The sequence below is a fragment of the Asterias amurensis genome, chromosome 14, assembly GCF_032118995.1.
Source record: "Asterias amurensis chromosome 14, ASM3211899v1".
Classification (NCBI taxonomy): domain Eukaryota; kingdom Metazoa; phylum Echinodermata; class Asteroidea; order Forcipulatida; family Asteriidae; genus Asterias; species Asterias amurensis.
The window spans coordinates 8,709,610-8,734,516 of NC_092661.1; the positions used below are offsets into that span (position 1 = coordinate 8,709,610).

At 37.6% G+C, this 24,907-nt stretch overlaps 1 protein-coding gene across 1 annotated transcript; it reads right to left on the reverse strand.

Moving 5' to 3' along the window:
* Window positions 1-84: 84 nt before the first annotated feature.
* LOC139947057 (protein OSCP1-like) lies at window positions 85-24,907 on the reverse strand. Its single transcript, XM_071944884.1, has 9 exons — window positions 24,704-24,907; window positions 22,402-22,556; window positions 18,345-18,512; window positions 16,467-16,547; window positions 9,909-10,012; window positions 8,967-9,174; window positions 7,875-8,005; window positions 7,547-7,616; window positions 85-6,159 (listed from the first exon to the last, which is right to left on the reverse strand). Exons 1-9 carry the CDS (start codon window positions 24,813-24,815, stop codon window positions 6,046-6,048), a joined length of 1,143 nt encoding a protein of 380 aa, XP_071800985.1. The 5' UTR covers window positions 24,816-24,907; the 3' UTR covers window positions 85-6,045.

Here is a 24,907-nt window from a genome sequence, read left to right on the forward strand (position 1 = left end):
TATTCTGCGGTGAGCATTTTAACCAATAGAATGCGTTCCCTTTGTGTTGTATCGTTTTTGTTATTGCTGCATTGTGACTTGGTCTTTACTCCTTCGTTCTAGGAAATCTGCTAATGTTCAGAGCTATCATAACCAATGGAAAATCACCCAGCACTTCCCCTGCCAAGTTTGAAACACTCCTTTTGTTTATTATTTAGTTAAAGGGAGACTTAATTACAGTGTGATCTTAAGCCAGCAGGGCCCAATTTCATGGCTCTGTTTACTGAGTTATGCGCTTACGATCACCATTCTCCGCTTACTGGCAAGCTCCGAATTTCAGACCCTGTTACCAGGTAAACCCATTGTCCTCGAAATGTGTATTTTTGTTTATGTTCAGAGCTAGCATAACCAATGGAAAGTTACCAAGCATTAACCTGTCACAAGCATGTTATAAAGAGATCACACAAAAAGAGTAATACTATGCAAAATTGACATTTTTGTAAAGTTTAATTGTACATGATACTTTTTATATACATAGTACAGTATACATTTACATGGTGTGCAGCATACACTAGGAAACACAAAATATTAAATGCAATAAAGTGTACTCAAACAAAACAAAACATTCTAATAACAGAATAAGTTGCATTTTGTCATTTTGTCTCTGCTCAAACCCCTATTGACCCCTTGCACGCGCGTCACACGCGGCGACTGGTGCCACGCTCGCCATGTTGGTGGGCAAGTTAGGTTTACGTGTATTAATGCCGCGTCGTCTAAAATGCGCACTTCACTGCATAACGCACAGCATACTCTATGCATAGAGTTATATATGAAAACGCACAGTGAACTTGCCCACCAGTATGGCGCATTCAAGATTTTTCTGATGATGACGTCAGGTGAAATGGGTCAATATGGCACTGGACACTATTGATAATTGTCATATACATGTACCTGTATTCTCACTTGGTGTATCTCAACATATATGCATATAATGACATACCTGTTAAAATTTTGACCCAATTGGTCATCAAATTTGCAAAATAATAATGGAAGAAAAAATACATGTTTCGCACAAGTTGTGCGCTTTCAGATACCTTGATGTGAAGAGCTCAAATTCAATCAAAATATATTAGTGTGAAATTACTTCTTTATCAAACACTACATTACTTCAGTGGGAGTCACTTATCACAGTTTATACTATTGACAGCTTTCCATTGCTTGTTACCAAGTAAGTTTTTATGGTAGCAGTTATTTTGAGTAACTACACATAGTGTCCAGTGCCATTTAAGAATTAGTTTACAGGATTGGTGACGGTAAAAACATTTTGTTTAAAGGCAGTGGACACTATTGGTAATTGCTCAAAATAATTATTATCATAAAACGAGTAAAGGGGAGAGGTTGATGGACTAAAACATTGTGAGAAGCGGCTCCCTCCTATGAAGTGCCACAGTTTTCGAGAAAGAATAATGTTTCCACGAATTTGATTTTGAGACCTCAGATTTAGAACTTGAGGTCTCGAAATCAACCATCTAAACATACACAACTTCGTGTGACAAGGGTGTTTTTTTCTTTCATTATTATCTCGCAAGTTCGATGACCGATTGAGCTCAAATTTTCACAGGTTTGTTATTTTATGCATATGTTGAGATACACCAACTGTGACAGCTAGTCTTTGACAATTACCAATAGTGTCCACTGCCTTTAACGTTGGTCTGAAAGCTTATTAATTATGAAGTTCATACAACCAGTAGACTGAAATAGTTCCAGTTTACTTTCCATTTAGGAGGGTTGACTGAATAGGTGTACTGCGTAGATGCATTCACCACAGGATATTTAAAAAAAAAAACAGTGGATGATATTGAATTGTCAGACAGTAGGAGGGTCGACTGTTTACCATGCGTCTATCACAAGAAAATATTACACAAATATAACATGGTTTTAGGGTGACTAGTCGATATTAGCTCCCCGCGGTATTGGAAGTTGACAAACTAATTCCCGATACATATTCAGTTACCGGAACATGAGTTTTGAGCAAGAGAAAATGATTACAGTGAAACAAAATGCTTTTCAAAAAAGTTTGTTCATGTGTTGGATGTCGCTAAGAGAGTGCTGTTTGTGCGTGTATACAAAACGGTGCCACGATCAATAGCGCCCGGGGATGACGTCGCGCAATGGTAGTGCGCATGACAAGTAGAATAGCTCCCGGGGAACTATTACTTGTCATGCGCATTTACCACTTGCGTGAATACTCACGTGCACCCTTGGTAGTTAGCAAAATTAACACCTGGCACGTGATGATGAATGGACCAATGAGAACTCGACTCTCTGTCATGATTATGTATGAGGTTTAGTAATATAGGTTGCCATCTACAGAGAAGCCAACATTTGCATATTGCAATTAGGGATACTCTTTCACAACAAAGATATTTAGATTTACATTCAACATAAAAGGGGGAAAAATCTCCTTGACCAGGGTGATTTCAAAATAGTGTTCATCAGAACATGCTAAGATTGGTTTATTTTCAAAGAACTTTCTGCAGAATTAAAGAAAGTTGGCAGCTCTGTATCTTTCTTTAAGTGGATGATAGAATGATCAAACAGTAGGAGGGTTAAAGAAAAACTTATTTGTTAGTGTATAATATATATTTAAAAAAACTACTTTTTTCACAACAGTGAAAAAATACAATGAATACAACACAGTACTTGCTACACCCTTTAACACTGCACAAAGTTTCACACACACATTGATTCCCTTATTAATATTTCCTCTGATTGTTCAACACGGTGACTATTAACATTTCATTCCAAAGTAATTTTGCATCCAGTTCAAACCCAAATCAACAAAGACAGTTGTCTGTTTTAGATAGAAATTTTCAACATATTAGAGTCACAGAAATATTACAAGTTGTATGTCATGTTAAATGGCTACAAGTGTTTATCGTCATTTTATCTGATACTTGATCAGAGTAAATTTTGAAACATGGAAAACAAATGTGTCTGTACATGAACAATACAAAGAGGATTTTTTTTTGTCCCAGTCAATAAAGTTAATTCCAACCCAGTTTTTGATTGAATATTATCAAGATTCAGGAATGAACTAAAATTCTTCATACGAAAACATGCAGACCATTTAATTTCAAATTTAAAACATCATCACTTTTTATTTTTTGTTTTAAACAAAAAATTGCACTTGAAGGTTATCAATCACAGTGTTATTGAACACCAAGGAAACAGGAGGTAGAAAACTTGTTATTATTTTCAAATTTTTGTAAAGACTCTATCAATTGAAAAGTTTAGTTCACGAAACTGAACTTGACATTGGGCCCCTCTTTAAGGGGGACACCTTAAAGGCAGTGGACACTATTGGTAATTACTCAAAATAATTATTGGCATAAAACCTTTCTTGGTTACGAGTAACGGGGAGAGGTTGATAGTATAAAACATTGTGAGAAACAGCTCCCTATGAAGTGACGTAGTTTTCGAGAAAGAAGTAATTTTCCACGAATTTGATTTCGAGACCTCAAGTTTAGAATTTGAGGGCTCGAAATCAAGCACTCACACAACTTCGCTTGACAACGGTGTTTTTTTTCTTTCATTAGTATCTCGCAACTTCGATGACCGATTGAGCTCAAATTTTCATAGGTTTGTTATTTTATGCATATTATGTTGAGATACACCAACTGTGAAGACTAGTCTTTGACAATTACCAATAGTGTCCACTGGTTTTAAACCTAATGGTGTCTCTACATACATGTACTGGGGTGGATTTCACAAGGAGTTAAGACGAGTCTTATCTTAAGTCCTAATTTAGGACTACTAGCCTTAAAAGTTTTTAATATCTTCTTTGTGAAATTGATCACATTACACGAGCTCAAAGCTTGCAGGGTTTAACCTTTACAGAGAGCATAGAGTCCACAAGCAGCTTGTATTAAAATGCCTAGAAATAGTAAAGGTCAGGATATGCCGTTTCATATGTTAACGTAGTACAATTTGTTAACGCAGCTACCAAAACAAATTTTCTGTTTCATGTTATTTTGTTGACATTATGATTTATACTGGGTGCGTTCGATTAGCTTCCCCAGGTCGACCCCGATCTGCCCCCGGTACGTTCGAATAGCTTTGACGTCATTCCAGGGGCTCACAGAAATGAATGGTCTCTAATGGGTTAGGTATCTAAAGATAAATAATTCACTGGAGGTTTATTCACAGAAATCCTTGTGAGAAAAAAAGCACTTTTGAAGTATAAGATACAAGTACGTGCAGTGTTCATATATCTATTAGAAAGGCAAGGTAACACAAGTCTGACATTAATTGTGTGTCACTCAGAAAAATAGTGGCACATTGTGCTAGTGTCCAGCAAGGCACAGTAAGGGCCTTGTCACACGAGGCAACTTTTGCAGGCAACTTGGAGGCAACCAACTGCAGTGCATACTACAGGACCACTTTGGTAGCACATGAGTCAATTTTCAAACATTGTCTTACGATCCACAATCGAAATATGTGAACATTCAAATGTGAATGCCGTTTCTTCATGGAGATTGCCTGGAACTGGTTGCCCGTAAATTGCCTCGTGTGACATGGCCCTAACAGATAACAATATGTGACAACTCAAGCTGAAATAAGGCCCTTTTCAGAGATTGTGCAAATGGGAAAGTGAACCAAAAGAACAAACACCTCTGATATAAATGTAGTTTGAGCCACATTCAACATTGTTGAGAAATATTTTTTATATTAAGCCATAATTTTGTGGTACTTGAAAGCTCCCGTAGATGAACACAGTTTTGATTTTGTTTTACCACATCATGGTGCCTAGTGTCATATTTAAAGGCAGTGGATACTATTGGTAATTACTCCAAATAATTATCATCATAATACCTTTAGATTACGAGTAATGGGGAGAGGTTGATGGTATAAACCATTGTGAGAAACAGCTCCCTCTGAAGTGACGTAGTTTTCGAGAAAGAAGTAATTTTTCACGAATTTGATGTCGAGACCCAAAGTTCCCATTTCCTAGAAAGAGTAGACATGTGGAAACTGTCCATGTGGCCTACATAGCTAATTGGCTGGCTGTGATCCTAAGACCATGGTCACCGCCTTCTGATTGGTTAAGGCACCCAGTAGGAAACTCCAACCCAGTGGTTCTCCTTGCTGGTCATTCTTATACAAGCAGTGAGAGAATACACAACAAGTTCCATTTCTTCCACCAACACATTAATTAATATTAATATTTTGAGTTTATATAGCGCTTTTTCACTCCCGAATGGGTGTCTCAAAGCGCTTATTACCCCAGGTCACTGGGCCTTAATTCACTACTTAAACCATCTCAGCTCCCTGGGGAGTATACAGCCTCATGCAACAAATGCGCTACTCGGCTAATCACAAGAACCATCTCTGCCCTCACAGGTCCCCATTTACCCCTGGGTGGAGAGAAGCAAAAATAGTTAAGTGTCTTGCTCAGGGACACAAGTGTCACGACCGGGATTCGAACCCACACACTGCTGAACAGAATCAGCAGAGCTTAAATTCGGTGCTCTTAACCGCTCGGCCACGACACCCCACATGCCGTTATGCTGATGTGTTCTTCCTTTTGCTCCTTTTCTAATCAGAACTAACCCACTCCCTTGGGACTGGACCTACACATAAAATGACAAACCCATGAAAATTTGAGCTCAATTGGTCGTTGAAGTTGCGAGATGTATGAAAGAAAAACCACCCTTGTCACATGAAGTTGTGTGCTTTCAGATGCTTGATTTCAAGACCTCAAATTTTAAAATCTGAGGTCTCAAAATCAAATTTGTGGAAAATTACTTCTCTCTCGAAAACTACTTCACTTCATCAGAGGGAGCCGTTTCTCACAATGTTTTATACTATCAACCTCTCCCCATTACTTGTTACCAAGTAGGGTTTTATGCTAATAATTATTTTGAGTAATAACCAATAGTGTCCACTGCCTTTAAAGATTTTTACAACTTCAAATATTTCTAAGAGTGTGATTTAAAGAATTATTGTTCAACAAGGGCGAGAGTCTACAATTTGAGTATATTATTATTTCCTGTGGGTGCGAAATCACGAGGCACTGTCCATTAACTCTAAGAGGTCATCGCCCTTACTGCTACTCCCTGAGGATTCTGGGATTGAAAGGTCGCCCATGATCCTGTTAAGTTCATCGCTTTTTTGAATCTGTGAGAGAGAAAAAAGAGAGGTTTAATATTATTTGCTTTGCAGGCAAAACATCAATGAGGAACTAGTCAGAAAGAGTGTGGATTATATACATTTTATATTTTATATGTTGGTTGATTGTTTGGTATTTTTATTACCAAATATTTTTATTGTTTGTTTAAACTTTTAGCTACTTTTATATATTATTATAATTATTATATAGTACATTTACCATTGCAATTAAACCCATCGGTTTGTCATACTGTACATTTCTAATGTCGTATTATTAATGAAATAAACTAACGATAAATATTAAAAAAATAGTTAACAAATCTAAAATTATAAAATTATATTTATTTCATTTAATCGGTCAGATAAAAAGTACAAATATGCACATTAATTAGGTAACAGCTTTAAAAGATACAGCAATAAGAAATCAAAAATACATATGGAGTAAAGAGAAACAGGCGGAGTCTGAAAGGATTGCCTAAGAGAAACAAAGTTGTTGTCTAGAAGGCTCTCCTCTCCGAATGGTCCTAAAGAGCACAACTATTTAAATATATGAAAATACAAAAAGTGTAAAAAGTATTACAAATATGCATAAAAATACACATACAAGGGTCAAGGTTAAAAAATAGATGAAAAATACCTCATGAAAGTGATGATAAGAAAGAACAAAATAAACCACAGTGATTATTTATATACAAAGGCTTAAAGATTGAGTAAGGGTGGTTTAGTGAATAGATGACCACGTCTAGTATTAAGACACCAAATCGGGGAATTCCCCCGGCATAAATCCTAAACACCGACTGGGGGGAAATAAACAAGAGTACTTGAGAGAGTCTTGCACGTCCGAGTACAAAGATAATTTCAAATGTCTCTGCAAAACATTTAAGAGGAAATAATATTTCTAGAATATTTATTATCAACATATTAAAATTCAAACAGGTGGCACAAAGGCTTCAGTATAAAAAGAACAAAAAAATGCATTAAAATATTGCAAAAATACAATTACAAAATCACAAGAGCAAAATGGATACAGCAACATACAGCAAACTGAACAGAATTCAACTTCTGACAAGAACAATACAAACATGGGGCGAGCAAGATGGTCATTATTGTAAAACCACAACCTGGCCTGTCATTGGCATTTATGAAATTCATTACAGCAGTTATAAACCTTAGTGAATATGACGTCACCTTTCAAAAACCTGCCCTACAACATGGTGTATTTGAGCTTGTTGGTGCGTGTGCCATTGAAACCAAAACAGAAATGCTGCGTGCTGCATGCTTCGTTGATGTATACGTTTAGTCGTGCATACGGCCTGCCCTACATGGCCCCTTTCAAAGCAACTAAGGGGCTATTTGATATGGTCTACTGTTTCAGTAGTAACTGGTTTATACATACCTTTGATGCATCGATGTTTATCACCTTGAAGTCGTACATGTCTGGTGGAGGTCTTGAAGCACCAAATTGTCTAAAAATAAAAGGAAACAGACCAAAAAACATATTTAAACAGTTTATATTCGATCATCCAGGGAGGTACATACATGAAGTGTTTAAACCTTGGTCAGGAATGAGGCGTATTTTCTTATTAAACACAGCAGCCATCATAGAGGCCAAATTCACAAAAACAAACACAAAGTGTTTAATTGATCCGGAATAACAGAACTTTCAAGTTCAGTTTTTAACCAATAAGCAACATAATTGTAAACTGCGTCCTATTGTTACTCACTCTTCTTCTTCATCCGTGTTAAACATGTTGACTCTGAAGTCTGATTTGCCTTTCTTGTTATCCACTGCGCCCATGAGATGTGCCAGGAGGTTGAGCTCTGCCTTCACCATTGGGTTAGGGTTAGCCGTGGCCTGAAAGAGAGTAGAAAACCATGATACAATCATTAGCCGTGGCCTGAAAGACAGTGGGAAACCAAAATACAATCAGGAAAAAGTTTAGGGTTAGCCATGGCCTGAAAGAGAGTAGAAAACCAATATACAATCATTAGGCGTGGCCTTAAAGAGTCAGTGGGAAACCAAAATACAATCAGGAAAAGGGTTAGTGTTAGTTGTTGCCTGAAAGACAAGCAGGAAACCAAAAATCATAAAAGGGGTTAGGGTTGGCTGTGGCCTGAAAACAAGTAGGAAACAAAAATAAAATCAGGAAAAGAACAAATTAAACAGTCTGTCTAAGCATATCTGTGAGTGTGAATAATAATTGCAGCTTTTTAATAGTGGGTTTGAATCCCTGTCATGAAACTTCGGTCCTTGAGCAAAGATACGTAACTATAATTGCTTCTCGCCACCAAAGAGGTAAATAGGTACCAGTAAGAGATGATTTTTGTGATTGATTTCTTAATGGGATGCAAACTTTACAGCACAGTGGTCGATTTCACAAAGATAGTCCTAGTGTGAAAATTGGGACTATAATCCTACATGTAGGAGTTTTAAAAAACAAATCCTAAGGTAACTCATCCTTAGTCGAGGTAAGATGAAGGCTGTGCCCGAATTAGCGGCTACAGCTATGGCTACGGCTAGATTTCCGCGTCATCATTGAAGTACAGGACGTCCTTAGCAACACACATAGCAACAGCCGTAGCTGTACAGTGTAGCTGTAGCTGTAGCCGCCAATGGGGATACAGTCTATACTTCTTTGTGAAATCCACCCCAGCCTGTTTACTCTCCAGGGAACTGAGATGGTTTAAGGAATGAAATAAATTGCCAAGCAACTGGGGTTTCCGCTATGTACATGTACACATTCATGCCCATAATTAATATTTTAACACTTTTTGGCATCATGTGTTTCGCCTCTAAATCAGATATAGTCTCATACCTCTTCAGCTGATGACGCCATAGTTGGTTTCTGTGCTGGGTTGCTGACCGTTGTATCTGTCGGCCGTACAGCACTGTACATGTTGGTCCCCAGTTTGATCACTCTGTCCCCTTTGGTTTCAAAGGAGCCCTCTCGTAAACTGGCTTGGTATTTGCTTCCACAGGGGAACTCTGTCGTCTTAATCATCTTGCCGCAATCATCATAATATCTAAACCAAAACAAGAGGTCTCAGGTATAAATGTAACAATCTTTGCTGGGGGTAACCACATATTTTACCTAGTAAATGCAAAATCATTTTTTTTCTGATTATCAATTATAAGTACATGTATGTACAAGGGGGTCTAAAAATGGAATTAAATCTTTCTGCAGATTAAATTAGTGTTTTCAGCAGCCAGTAGAAAGAAAGGGGGATGAGATGAGGCCAGACTTTAGATATTTGAGTGAAAGAAACCCTAAGTACCACTTTACATCCTGGCGCGTATTTTAAAACGTAAAGCGCCATTGGGTTAAGAGCCGTTTTATTATTATTATTAAACATTTTAAGTGGTGCCACTTGCATGCACTTGAAGAGGGGTGCCCCACCCCTTTTTAAGGACCTTAATTCCGAAACGACTTTGGAGTTGGCAGTTTGTTTTTTGCAGCCAGATCTGAGAGATGACCTGTATTTGACACAGAAAGACCCAATAGGTTTTTAGATAGATAATTTAGGTCTACACCTTTTTTTTTCAGGGTCATTACCTAAGTATGACCCTAACCTACTACGTACATGAACACAAGTAACACTAGACACGAGACTTATAAGAGCCTTTGAAGTTTTTTAGTGCACCATAAAAACTTAATATAACCCTCATTACACTAATTTACAAAAGTCTTTCCGTTCATGAATAAATTAACACGCAGCTACTTTTTATGATTACACCGCTGTCGGTGAATGAGACTTACCTAATTGATCCAGGTATCTCGGCTCCGTAAGGCACCGCTCCAGCTACCGGAAGAACAAACCTCCCATTAGAGTTCTGTACTTTGTCTTTCAGAAATATTGATACCTGTTTTAAAACAAACAAAATAATACTATCAGTGTTGTACAACAATGTAGCCACGGTGGGAGCTGCTGGGCAGGGACTCGCAATTTTCACCCAGCACTCTGAGCAAAATACATTGTGCCGCCCAGCACAGAATTCCCCTAGAATAAATCAAAATATTGTCCACTGTGGCATTGATCTGAGATGCTGATGATAAGGAGTATCAAATGTCACAGAGAAAGAACGCAGTCAAAGGAGCAACCAATTTAACTGGCATCATGCCTGAAGCATGCACTTCAGCAATAATAGCCCCATAATTAAACATGAATAATTTTGTTGAACTGCTCGCCCTGGGTGGACTTGGAAAATAACTGGATTTATTGCCCGCCACACTAAAATTGGTCCTGAAACTATCATCCAACAGCATCAACATTTATGCTTCGCAATTTATTGCAAAGGTTTTTTTTCTGAGATTTGTCCTTCTTAGGACTGCTATTTCTACAGGGTTGCCTGGGAGTGGAACTTTGTAAATTATAAATGACGTATCGGATTGCGTGACTGTAAAAGCTTTCCGGCAGTCATACAAAATTTAGGAGAAAACCCTACCCCTTTAAAGAGGTGACAAATTTTAAAGGACTCCTTTTCAGATTAGAATTAATTTTAACTTTCATTTATATTTCATGTATTATGGTGTGCATAATATCCACCTAAAACACTCTGATGTCAAAGTTGATCTTATTAGCATTTCATGAAAAAAAGTCTCATTGAGAATAAACTTTAAAGATGCTATGTCAGATTTTTGGCCCAAACATTAAAAAACAGATTCTTTTGATCATGAGTGAATGGTATTTCAAAGAGTATCACCCACCCTGAGGAAAAAAAGTTTAACTTTTAATTTTAATGGTCAGGAACCATGACAAAAATTTAAAACGTTTCTTATAAATCACATAAGAATTGGTCACGTGATATATTGTCGGGATCCCGACAAAAACTGATTTTGATCACTTTATTTCACTGCTACTAATAATTGGCGGACTTTGTCGAGCGATGGCTCAAATGAAAGCTTGTAACTTTCTCGACCCCCATCAAAATACTTATTGAATTTTAAGTCCAAATTTTGGGTCGAATCAGCCAAAAATCCGACATAGCATCTTTAATTCCAAATCTAAAAATGTGTCACCACTGGCCACACAAAATAACTTGTTACAAGTTATTTTTTGCACCTCGTACAGCAAAAAATTTATCAATAAGGATAAATTTGTAAACTTAAACGCACACAGTGCTTTCCAAATGTGGTGGACAAAAATGCTCAACAGGAATCAAACAAATTGCCTTCTACATTGTACATGTAGTTCTGTAATTTATACAGGGCCAAATTTGATAGAACTGCTTACAAACCATTTAAGGATAACCAAGCACACACACAAAAACGATTTTGATTTCCCAGAATACATGCAAGGTGATCAGCCAAACAGATCATGGTGATCTGTGGGTAAGACATCTGCCCAGGATTAAGATAATTTTTGAGTTTGCCTGTTTATTTCTCCCCGCAAGCATCCTAAAGAATATTGACTTCTTGCAGACGAGCAACGCACCGCCGCAAAATGAGAGTATACAATTTCTTCTACATGTACCTCCTTTTTTTTTTGTGGGGGGGGGGGGGGTAAAACTTCTTTTTAAGCAATGTTTTAAGTTGTTCCTGTGGGTTGTACCGCTTAGTTAATAATTTCTTTTTTATTTTTCTATGCTTAAAGGCACTGGACACTATTGGTAATTGTCAAAGACTAGCCTTCACAGTTGGTCATGTTGGTGTATCTAAACATATGCATAAAATTACAAACATGTGAAAATTTGAGCTCAATCGGACATCGAAGTTGTGAGATAATAGTGAACAAAAAATAACCCTTGTCACACGAAGTTGTGTGCAATTAGATGGTTGATTTCGAGACCTCAAGTTCTAAATTTGAGGTTTCGAAATCAAATTCATGGAAAATTACTTCTTTAAAAAGTTCAAAACTCACCTTCCAGTGGGCCGATTTTGACGATCAAAACATCAAAACGATCGTTTTTTTTCTCTGTTCAATGTACGACCCATTGCGCATACAACACCCCCCTCAAACTGTACTGCGCATGCGATTACCCCTTGTTTATTTGTTGGTAGTTCAGCAACTCCAATGAAAAGGGTAAATTAAGTGACATGTGCAAAATTTGCAAGCAGCAGAGGAGATCGCACAAGGGGATTAGCGCGGTCGTAAAACCTGTGAGCGCTGGGGAGACCCAATGGAACTTTGTGCAGGCTTGGGAAGGTGCTAATTGGGCTTAAGATAAGAAAGCTGGCTTCTAATTATTCCTCCATGGTGTAACCGATCCCCCCCCCCCCCACAACAATGCGAATTGTGTCAACACATCATACATTGTAGCAATTGATTATCAATTCCGCTGTGTATTGTAATTGTACTTCCAAAGCAAACTGTTAGGTGGTAAATTGACAGAATAAATATTACATGCATAGGGGGTACAATATACAAGGCATACAAGCTTGAGATCTTGTTGACACCTAGGCTAAATGTATACTGTATGGAGACCTTTATGCAAACAGTTGGTCTCCCTTTGTGAAGGAGGGTCTTTTTACTCCATGGTGGTGTAATTACATGAACTACATTGTAAAGCATGAATAGGCTTTCATGCATCGATCATGTCTAAACCTAAAAACCATGAAAGTAGAAATTAAACCAACCATCCAAGTACGTCGTCAGGACTCACCCCTTAAACAAAACTAGTCCAGCGTTCACTGTCTAGTAAAACTACTACAGGCTTGGGTAGACACCCACTTTACGAATCATTTACACCAGAGGGGGAAAAACACATGGAAAATACAGCTTAAATGGTCATCCTTGTCACAAGAAAATACTTAATAAAAACCTTACGTGTTTTCACCGTTTTCAACTGTCCGGTTGTGGACTTGCAATAACAACAAATATTTGTTCCATTCATTTCTCTGAAACTACAAATTTATACAATAAAAATTGTTTACCCCGAATTAATTCCAATGGATTAATTCTTTAACAATGGAACTCCATGTGAATTGTACCATGGAGGAAGAAAAGTGTACAGTACATGTTTGCACCGGTACCTTGCCGTCCATTATCTGCCTGTCCCCAGTATTTAACATTTGACATTTATCAGTTGATACCTGTTGCCATAGCAACCACGTTCCGAGTCTTAATTATTTACAGTGCATCACCCACAGTAGCACCATGGCTTTTAATAAATAAAAATATAGCCACATCCAAGATCCACCCTTAATATTTAATAGTCAGGACCTTGGGCCGTGCTATGAAAGAGGGGGTGGTGGACAATGGTTACCATGGTGATGCGTTTTTCTTTCTAGTTTGAATTAAGAGCAACTCTGTGTGAACGAGACTATATAACAAAAGGGGCTGAAATGGAGGACTGGACGAAATGGTATCAGACCATGCAGCTTGGTTTATCAAAAAACTTGATTTAAGGCCAAACCAAGAAGTGAACATGTAGGATTTGAACCCGAGACCTTCGGATTAAGGTGCCAGACTTTTTAAGTGAACACATTGCATTGGGTCAGATGAGTTGGTCTTTGATAAGTGTTTGAAATAGTTGTAAAAATTATTTAAAATTAGAATATATAACGATCCGCACAAACATGCCTCAAAATTGCATAGCTTTCCTTTAAACAAATAAATAAATAAATAAATAATCAATGTGATAATAATTTGTTAATCATCTTTCTCCCATTGATCGTATCACATACATGCACTCAGATGTTCTCAAAAACTCTTCACTTCAACAATTTAATTATGACCCATGTTTTAAATTCCGATAAGGATAAGCTAATTTGATTTTTTGCAGCATAACATCGACGTAAAGCAGTTGGTCCCATGTGTTGTGTAACGCATGTAAAAGAACTCAGTGCATATATTGAAAAGAGAAGGGGTTTGCCCTGGTGTTCCTGGCTGTGGCTGCTGTATGCGTCGTAGCACCTTGCAAACCCTTATAAGGTTCTAAATAATTTGGTCTCAGAATTCACCTGCAATAACCTATCTTTCTGAAAGTTTGTATTTACTCAGCGCCTTGAGTACCTTGTTTGGTAGACACGTGTGCTAAATAAGACTTTGATAAAATGATTATTATTATTATTATTAAATTGAGGATAAAATGTTCACATTTGTATATTTCTTCAAAAAATATATTTCTCTCCCTTCTTGTCCTGTCTCTTGCAATTTTTCTTAGCTTGCCAAAATCCTTAATTGATTGATTTCTCTTATAATTTATTTTCTCTGCTTCTTTTTCTATCCTTGATTGCAAAAAAAAACCTTCAAACAAGCACCTGTGTTGAGTCTCTGTGCATCCAACCGATTTTAATTGCTGTTTACTGACACCATGGCAACCATTAGGCCATCGATAGTTATACAAAATGGCATACCAAATGCTTCCTTAATATCACCGATTTGGGTAAACAGGCGGACAGACCTTAAAGGCACTGGACACTATTGGTAATTACTCAAAATAATTATTTAAGCATAAAAACTTACTGTTGATAGTATAAAACATTTTGAGAAAATGTAGTTTTTGAGAATGAAACTAAAATATTTGAATTTGATATTGAGACCTCAGAATTAGATGTTGAAGCCTGAAATCAAGCATCTGAAAGTACACAACTTCGTGTGACAAGGGTGTTTTGTCTTCCATTATTATCTTGTAACTTCGACGAACATTATTTTCACAGGTTTGTTATTTTGTGCATATAAATGTTGAGATACACACCAAGTGAGAAGACTGGTCTTTGACAATTACCAAAGGTGTCCAGTGTCTTTAAAAATGTTTTGCATTGATATAATATTATCAAAAGACTCGCTTTTTACTTCAAACTGATATTTAAAGACTTTATCTAAATTTTTACTTTGCATGATGGAGTTTCTAACAGGGTTTTGGGGTCGATTCAGTCTGGAGTGTTAACCAGCTCTTGGGGTGTCTGGATGTCTTTTGGACACCCTATTTAGTCTGTAATTTACATGCATTGTCGTGAACAATTTGGACACCTACATTAGTTTTTAAACTTCCAGCAAATTTGGTCACCCTTTTGCCTAATCCGGGCTAAATTCTTGGTCTGTCTAAATGATCTTCAGAAGGGAACTTAGGCAAACTCCAACAATGTAAACACCAAGCTGGCAACAGCATACATGTATCTCTCTCATAATGTCTATGATAATGGGACTGCATACATGTATACATGTATAGAGAAGTTGTAATTCAGTAAATAGAAGACAATACATCCTAGTCATTGTGAAATTAGCGGTTAGCATTCTTATGAAAAATACTGTATAGGCCTATAATCATCATTACAAATTTATGAATGGTCAATTAAGAATGGTCAATTTGAAGACTAATTAAAAAATAAAATGGGATGTCAGAGGAACGAGGCAAAGGGAAACATCATGACACTGATCTCTTAATTTTAAAATTAATACAGGAGGGGTTTAAAAACAGAAAATTAAGAAGTATTTAACCAGTAAGGCTCTTTTAAATACCAGTCATGTAATTGTGTAGCAACCACTAGGCGAAAATTTCACGACTACTATCAAACACACCAGAGCGTGAAGGAGAAACACAAAGTGGTTGCACCTTTAACATGTTTAATAATGCCTTGACATTTGGAGTCCAGATATTAACAGTTGGCCTAATTGTATAGCTGCCTTCTAATAATAGCATGGTTAGTCTGTGTGCACGACTACTACAGCTATTCTTTGGGCACAGGATGATGTAATACACCAGGGCCCAATTTCACTGCTTACCTGGGCAAAGAAACAATGCTTGCGGAGCACACAGAAATTCGGCGCTTGCATGTAAGCAGAGAATGTTGATCGTAAGGAGAGAATTTGGCAGTAAGCAGAGCCACATAATTGGGCTCCTGCTTAGCCTAATTCCTTCTTTGCGTTTTTATATTTTGTAGTATAAACTAAAAATTTAAAAGCGCTGTATCCAAAACAAACCACTATACAGACGAGCATTTTCCCAAAAAAATTTACAGTTGTGGCAGTTTATCTCTGATGAAAACAAATTAGTAAGCATCACCGGGCCTGATCGTGGCTGTTTTGCAGGCAACAAACTAAAATTATATTTATTCATCACGAAATTTGTAGTGATGTGTGGTTTGTGTGTGGAGGGGTGGGGGGGGGGAGGGTAGGAGGGGGAGGGGGAAATAATCGTGTCATTGGAAACAATGAGGGGAAATATGTCATCCCCCCCTTCCAAATTGTAGACCTGAAATGGTGAATAGCCGCTTTAGTGACCATAAAGATGGTACATAAAGAAATATACGCTTGAAAAGAATACTGACTGTTAAATCTTGTTCAGCAATATTTTTACATTTTTAAATAATTTTAATGATTAAAAACATGTACGATTTTATATACATTTAAAAAATCATAAATCGTCTGCTTACCCGTATGTGTATATCTTGAAAGAATTCCAGCAAGGTTTGTCTGATCAGCTGAAACTCACCCATCGAGAGTGAACCGTACGTCTGAAATAAAAACAAACAAGGTGTTTATCTAATGTAACTGACGTAGTTACAGCATGCAGGGGATAAACAACAACAAATGATTCATGTGCATTATAATTCTAGGCATCACTGCAGTGTGGATCTATAGAGCTAAAAAAAACAGCAAGTTGCACACTGAGCTTCATCGGGGCCTTTAAACTAGGTTCAAAACACTTTGGTTTAAATCATGCTCTAAATTTGTCCTGGACAACCCAAACTCATGTAATAATAGGTCTGATAAGTTGCATGCCGGAATGCTTTTGAAAGAAAACTAAAGTTAAGGACACTGGACACTATTGGTAATTGTAAAAGACCAGTCTTCTCACTTGCTGTACCTCAACATAAAATGCATAAATAACAAACCTGTGAAAATTTGAGCTCAATCGGTTGTCGAAGTTGCGAGATATTATTGAAAGAAAAACACCCTTGTCGCATAAAGTTGTGTGCTTTCAGATGTTTGATTTCAAGACATCAAATTGTAAATCTGAGGTCTCAAAATTAAATTCATGGAAAATTACTTCTTTCTCGAAAACTATGTCACTTCAGAGGGAGCTGTTTTTTTTCACAATGTTTTATACTATCAACCTCTCCCCATTACTCGTAATCAAGAAAGGTTTTATGATAATTATTTTGATTAATTACCAATAGTGTCCACTGGCTTTAAAGACAAACATAAAATTTAAGAAGAAAAACAATTATTTCCAGCCAGAAAATCCCAACTTTATTTTTTTCTTCTCTTGAAAACGACTTTTGAATTACATTTTAAAAAACCCAGTAAAAAGCTCTTTAATTGTTAAGTATTTATTTTAAAAGCATTCCTGAAACCATTTCAACCTTTGAGGTTCTTTGGAATATGCAGCACTGGAAACTGCTGCTAATCGTTCACCATGCTCACATCAAGAATCCTCACAGGTGTCCATTTACTTACTAGACGCAAACATGTTCTTAGCCTGAACATCTGACGTCACACTTCAAGGCTAAAAAAAAAATGCCAGAGACCGTAGTCAAGAAATCGGCGCAAACGGTGTGTGTTTTGACCTTTGACCCCATACATTTCGGATAGAGATACACAGTCCAATTCTATTGCGGACGTGACAGGAATTAACTGTTTGGGGCATTTTGGAAAGCTCATGTCACTAGCACTGTTCACGTGTATCCAATGGAATCACTGGATCTGAGAAACTGCGACCTGTCTTTATCCGCAAGGATAAAGACAGGGGCCCAGTCTAATATGTTCTTAGTATCTTACCCAATGACAAAGGTGTCACGACTGCAGCCTCGTTCCCAGGGGTGATCGATCTCGCCGCGCCATTTTTTCCCAGCATGCTTTGCTCGATCATAACCCCTGGAAGTGTAACTCCAAAATATCCAAATATAAGGGATATTACAATTAGTCCTGTGGTTGATCCGTTCTGTGTTGGGCGTTAGTCGCGCACACGCTGGATGCGCTGTGTGATAAAAGTCATAAACTTGGCTTGGCGTTCAGTGTTGCGTGACAAAAAACGTGTATACGTACATCTTTATATGCATGCGTTTCGGCGTATAGAGCTTTTTGATGACGCACGACGTTTCATATTTTGCGCATATATATATATGATAGCCAATCAAAGACACGGATCGGAGTTTCCCTCCCAGGGGTTAGAGACGTACACAGAGCTAGCGTGATACGGCGCGCTGCCCATAGTAGCGAGGTTTTCCCGACTGGGACTTGAACCCACACTGTGCTTAGAAAAACCAGAGCTCGAATCTGGTGCTCTTAAATGCTAGGCCATGACTTACCTTAATAACCATTCTGAAGACAGCTTCTACCTGGTTGCGTATGGGCACAGAGTCTTCAACAAAGGCCCTGATGGCATCCAGATGGTTGAGAGTCACTAGAAGGATGTCTGAAGGGCGTAGACAGAGAGAGATCTGATACTTCAACGCCATCGTCATCAGATCGTACAGCTGCAGAAAATACACAAGAAAATAAAGTCATCAACACAAACCATTCAAAAAATAATTATAATTAATAAACAGCACTTGTAAAGCACACTGTATCTGACAAAAAATGACATTCATAATTAAGGGCACCAGCCGTCGATTGCACCAAACTCTTCCTAATTTAGGATTACTCTGAGGACTTAGGACGAGTTCAGTTCCGTATCCAAAGACGTTCTAACGTATTTAACCCATCCTAAATTAGGACGAGTTACTCGTAGGATTAATCCTAGCATTTCATGAAATCGGCTGCAGTTCGCAATTAGTCGGAAGTCCCAGCATTTTCAATTGCTTGTTTGAAGAGCTGAGTTTTGAGCTGCCAATTTGAAGATTGAAGGATTGTTCTCTTTTATGAGGTCAAGCGTCAATGAATTGCATAGAGGAGGTGCAATGTTAGAGAAAGCTGTGACTCCATAGCTAGCAAGGTGAGTAAATGTACATGTATACGGAAGTTGGTATCAGTTAAAGACACTGGACTAATGGTAATTTTTAAGAGCTCAGTTGGTCGTCTAAGTTGCGAGATAACTATGAAAGAAAAAACACCCTTGTCACACAAAGTTGTATGCTTTCAGATGCTTGGTTTCGAGACCTCAAAAATCAAATTCATGGAAAATTACTTCTCTCGAAAACTACGTCACTTCAGAGGGAGCCGTTTCTCACAATGTTTTATACTATAGACGTATCCATTAGTGCTGGGCGAATAGTGAAATTTTGTTATTCGGATACCGCTGGCCAACTATCCGAAATTAACCGGATATTCGAATAGTTTTTTTGCCGCTAGAGGGCGCTGTTTAAAAAAAAAAAATTTTTTTTGCCGCTAGAGGGCGCTGTTCGTTTGTGAATGAGATCTTTTGGGCGGATTGATATTAGTTTTAGACAGTGTCACTCGGTTCATTCATAAAAATGACCGGATCTAATTTAAAGATGGCGATTTGCTTTTTCTTTTGATCGTCATTGACTCTACGTGAAGGAAAACTTTTGTAATCTTTGAACAAATTACGTCAGAAATGTCATTGTTTCAACTCTTCACGGAGGTGAGCATAGTTAAATACTTAATATATGCTGTTTTATGCTGTCTTAATAGAAGTTTCATAAGGATTCAGACAAAACATTCATATCAGTTGTCGCCCGACGTCCGCGGATATTCGGATATTAAAGAATATCCGGTTACTCGGTTGTAATTACAGAATTATCCGGTTTGTAAATAGGTATTCGCGCCCTATGCGGATATCCGGTTAAGAAAAAAAAGGCATTCGCGGTTACGGATAGGAAAACCTATTCGCCATTAACCGGATATTCAAATAATTCGCCCAGGCCTAGTATCCATGCAAGCAATCATGATGTTTTCCGATTTTACAATTAGTGAAGTACATTGTACATGGTAACTGCACTTTACTGGGTAAATAATATGTCTCAACAAAAACAACAACAACCCAAACTAATGACATGAATATATACTCAACGATTCCATTCTGTTCATAAGTTTGATGTAATTCTTGTAACTTTCAAGGGTCACCATAACCAAGGTTTTGACATGGGACAATGGAGGCTAGTTATTTTTGATAACATTAGAGGGACCCATTCATTGCTTTTGTGACCAGAAATATAAAAATAATGTTCATTTATAATCTACATTTTTTTGCGTGGGTGTACTGTAGGCATGGTACTGTGCATAATGTACATGTACAATCATATTCCGTGTTAAAATCACACCATCTGACAACATCTCACACGCACATCTTACACTTAATCAAGAACGCTAAATGAGCAATCACATGGCCATTAGTCTGCAGCTAACATGTAACCATGACAGCCATCCAATTATGCCCAAGTTTCTAAAGCCGAACCCTACATGTCATGCATACGCACTAAGAATAGTATACAATGCATACTGTGTATCAAAGAAAAATACCTTTTGAAAGCAATATTATATACATGTATACATGTAGTGTGTGTATGATGTATGTAGTACTATAAAGACCAAACAATTGTATTTATGCGAGTTAATTCAGGGGGAGCAATTTTTCACAATGTTTTATACTACCAACAGTTCTCCATTACTCGTTAACAAGTATGGCTAAATTGAATTGTTTGTTTCGATACCATTCATGGAGAAAGAATCCTCGATGGTCCTGTTACAAAAGGCAACCATACCTACCATTTAGAAAGCATAACATATTCATTAAATCATAATTCTGAAGAAAAAAAAGGGAACCTCCCCCCCCCCAAAAAAAAAAAAAAATAGAAAATGCAACCGAGATTTTGCTACATTTACGGTAGGTCGGGATAGGGCAGTCCAATAAAAAAAATTGGGCCACATGATAAAAAGAGTACTCAAAACAAATCTCACTAAAAACTTGTTCCCCCTTAGTTGGACTCAACGTGTTTTGTGCACACTGAATGCTAATTATTGAGTACCAAGTGATTTTTGTTTAATATTGATACTTCAGTGTCACATTTTGCTGTGCTAATCTGACAGAAAAACTATTCACTGTAGGCCTACGTGTATGTGAGTTAATTTAGTTACAACAACAAGTACATGTACAATGGACAATCACAGGGCCGAATACCATTGGTCATGAGAGAGTGGGAACTTGGTACGCCTTAAATAGATTGCATACCAAACGTCCACCAATTTAAGTTTTGGGGTTGAACATAGAAAAATGTATAGTCTTGAGTGAGATTTGAGCCAACAAACATCTGGTTTTACACTCCTGTCCACACAAAAACTTGTATACATGTAGCACCAAAATCCTCTGCTATACTTAGAAAAAAAAGCTCACCCGCCAGAATACCATACAGTTACCATTGCTGCGACTGGTACCACAGTCACTTCTTGCTTAACCTAGAAATTTGCTAAGCAGAATTTTCCGCTATCAGCGTTATGAAATTGGGCCCTGGGATGGTGCTCAAAGATGAAGGGACAGACCACGTGGCTAGTATGACCCTTTACAACATGCTGCCTTGGCTCTCACAAAAGATCGCATAGCTGACCCTGACTGCCTTCAAGCCATCTGGGCCCAGGCTCTGCTTACCACCAAATTCTGCCCTTACGATCACAATTCCCCGCTTATGTGCAAGTGCCAAATTTCTGCGCTAGCCTTGTAAGCATAGAATCCCTAGTAACGCGGAGTATGCACGTTCGCCGCTATCCCTTGAAATACGCTTGCCGTTAGCACAGAATTTCCTGCTCCGTAAGCCCCAATTCTGTGCTAACGGTAAGCAGAGCCATGAAATTGGGCCCAGATGCTGTGGGAACCAACTCATGGGGTGAAGCAATGTATACATTCAAAATGCATACACCACACACACATAACAGAAGTCAAGTGAAGGGCAGGCCATGGCTCAAAGTGAGTAAAGCGCCCTCACTTGGTGGAACAGGATGATGACAAGTAAAATGGGACATCGCGCTTACAAAAAATTAACAACTACAACTTTAAAGTAAACTAACGAGGAGCCTTTTACCAGGTCTAGTAGCTCATGTGTCAAAATCAAATCGCAATTAAAGTGCTTCCCAATGCCATGTACTTATTTACTTGATGATCAACGTTGGATGAAAAAGAATAAAAAACATTACCGGAATGGCAGAAATGGGAAAAAAGCTGAACCCCAGAGAAACTAGGAATGGAAAAATAAAAAACGTGCGCAAATCTCACATGCCTGCATAAAGGACCTGTAGGGATTGGAGATGCAGCCGGGGATCCTGCCTATGAGGGCGACATTGGTGATGCATTATGAAATTGGGCCCTGATGCCCTGTATGATTCGTTTTTTGAAAGGGCAAAGGGTACCAAGACATGTTCTCCTTGGTACAGGGCTCCCTATGAGGAAATTGTAGGGAAATAATGTGTACATACCTTATCCATACTGGCTGTATTGAGTCTCATAATAGAGGCATGAGCCAGTCTATCAAACACAGTACGCATTCCTTTCTTAGAGTAAATCTCCTGAGGTCGAAACAGGTTCTCCATAAAACGCTGGTTGAACATGGTGCTGATGATGTCATTCATCACTGTAAATAACACACACAAAAAAACAACAGATTTAACAAGTAACACTCTCAAACAAACACTTGGCAAATGATATGTATTTCTTGTCATGAACTAAGCTTTTCTCATAGAACAATTATATCACTGTAACTCTCTAGCCCTTGTATTTTGTGTCTGGATATCTTTCAATTCTGTTGAGAATCAACAAATTAACTCATCTGTGATTTCTGAGTGACCCCTCAAGAAGAGATTTTTGAAAGCCAATGCATCCCGGAACAGCCAACCAGTTTTACTTTCATTAATTGTATGCATAACTTCTTAATCCTGTTTAAGTCATTGGCAGTGGACACTATTGCTAATTACTAAAAATAATTATTAGCATAAAACCTTACTTTATAACGATTAATGGGGAGCTCTTGATAGTATAAAACATTGTGAGAAACGGCTCCCTCTGAATTAACAGAGTTTTTGAAAAAGAAGTAATTTTCCACAAATTTGATTTTGAGACCTCAAAATTAAATTTTGAGGTCTCGAAATCAAGCATCTGAAAGCACACAACTTCATGAGACAAGGGTGTTTTTACTTTCATTATTATCTCGCAACTTCAATGACCAATTGAGCTCAAATTTTCACAGGTTAGTTATTTTATGCATATGTTGAGAGACACCAAGTGAGAAGACTGGTCTTTGACAAATACCAATAGTGTCCGGTGTCTTTAAACTCTTCGTTGATTGACGAAAAGATTGTTAAATAATTATTCTCATGGGAAAACTGTGCTCTGGTTTTATTTCAGTTTTATTTAAAATGTTAAAATGGTAAAAGTCAGTAGTTTTTCGCTGGTACACCTAGATAATTATCATTATTATAATTTGTCACATTTTTTTATATTATAAAAATGTATTTTTTTCAAGCCAAAATTTTCTTTTAGAATTGCGCAGTAAAGTTTCGGTCGGACGGAAACAGAACTTCTTCTTTTGTTGCCCCATTATGAAATGCACAATAAATACAAAAAAAAGTTAGTCATAAATTAGATGAGTTCATCTTTAGTCATTGTGAAATCAGCGCTTAGCTTCGAGGATTCAACTCACAACCTTTATAATTGCAAGTTCTGAACCACTAGACCACGGTGACCTCTTGCACTGAGAGTCAGTTCATTGGGCGACAGTTTTTTAATTTATCAACTTTAACTTTAGATACAAGTTCACATTAATTTACAATAAAAAACAAGTATGGCAAGAACAAATTCTCAAAAATGTAGGTCTCAAAACTGCTAAAAATAGAACATTGATTGATGTACTCGCATAGATAGGCCTATCTCACTCTCAGTCATCGTCAAAACTCACACTGGGCGCACATTTCCAAGCTTTGTCTAAATTGTCTGTAAACTTGTTGTGTGTTCTAAATGATCCGAGTCTGACTTTGTTTTGTAGTTGTTCTTTGGAAAACTTTCCGTATGGTGCCACAACTTTATCACTCAAATTTACAAAAAGAGATATCTCATTGAGGTAAATTTATTAGAATTAGATACTATATTATTTCATATCAAATGAAAAAGTGGTGGCGCCATACATACAGAAACTATTCCGTACTTACTTGTAATGCAAGGTAGTGTAAAAGAGGTCTGGCATGACAGCAAAACACAGTAATTGCGTGAGTCGTGTGGTGTCAAGGGCAAATTATTATTTAGTTGCGATAACGTAACCCTCCTGCCGCCGTCGGCAGGAGGGTTACGTTATCGCAACTTATTATTATTATGTATGATGATTGATTTATTTTTAGGTGTGGGAGGTAGCCTAAGCCTAGTTCTTTTATTTTATTTTTGTCTGTAAAAAAAGTGTAAAATATGTCTGTCAATTTTATTTGGGCGATTTTTAGAACCCATTTTTAAACTTAAACAAGTTACGACTTACGTCAAAAAATAGCGTGGAGTGCAATTGCATTGGAAAGGATGTTTCTATTTCTAATCAAAATCAATTTTCAACTTCTACTAACTCAACATAGCCAATCCCACTATCTTGAACAGTACTTAATATCATACAGTCCGAGCGCGCGTGTACGACAAGGTTAAAGTGAAAGCTGACTGACAATTCACAATGACATACAATCATTGTAACGCGTGGGGGCGGCTGCTTCATGCTGCACAAGGACAAACAAACGATGAAAAGCAAACCTTTCTTAGATTTGTCGCCTGGAATATTCTGAGCCCGCAGTCGCTGGTCCAGAATGTACAGCATCTCACCACCCAGATTAATGAACAAGATGGGTAACGGTCGAAACGACATCTTGAAATCACTTTCAGACAACCCGAAGAACTAAAACGAAATTTATTAAGCCAACCAGACAGAAAAACGGCTTCCCCAGTTTCCGTGGAGAA

Bases quoted from the DNA above. Each gene is read 5' to 3' on its own strand.
- LOC139947057 (XM_071944884.1), bottom strand. From the start codon at position 24,815: ATGTCGTTTCGACCGTTACCCATCTTGTTCATTAATCTGGGTGGTGAG. The intron at 9,175-9,908 runs GTAAGTCTCATT...GTTTTGGTTTAG, and splicing joins GAGATACCTGGATCAATTAG to ATATTATGATGATTGCGGCA. The intron at 6,160-7,546 runs GTATGTATAAAC...TCTCTCTCACAG, and splicing joins TAAACATCGATGCATCAAAG to ATTCAAAAAAGCGATGAACT.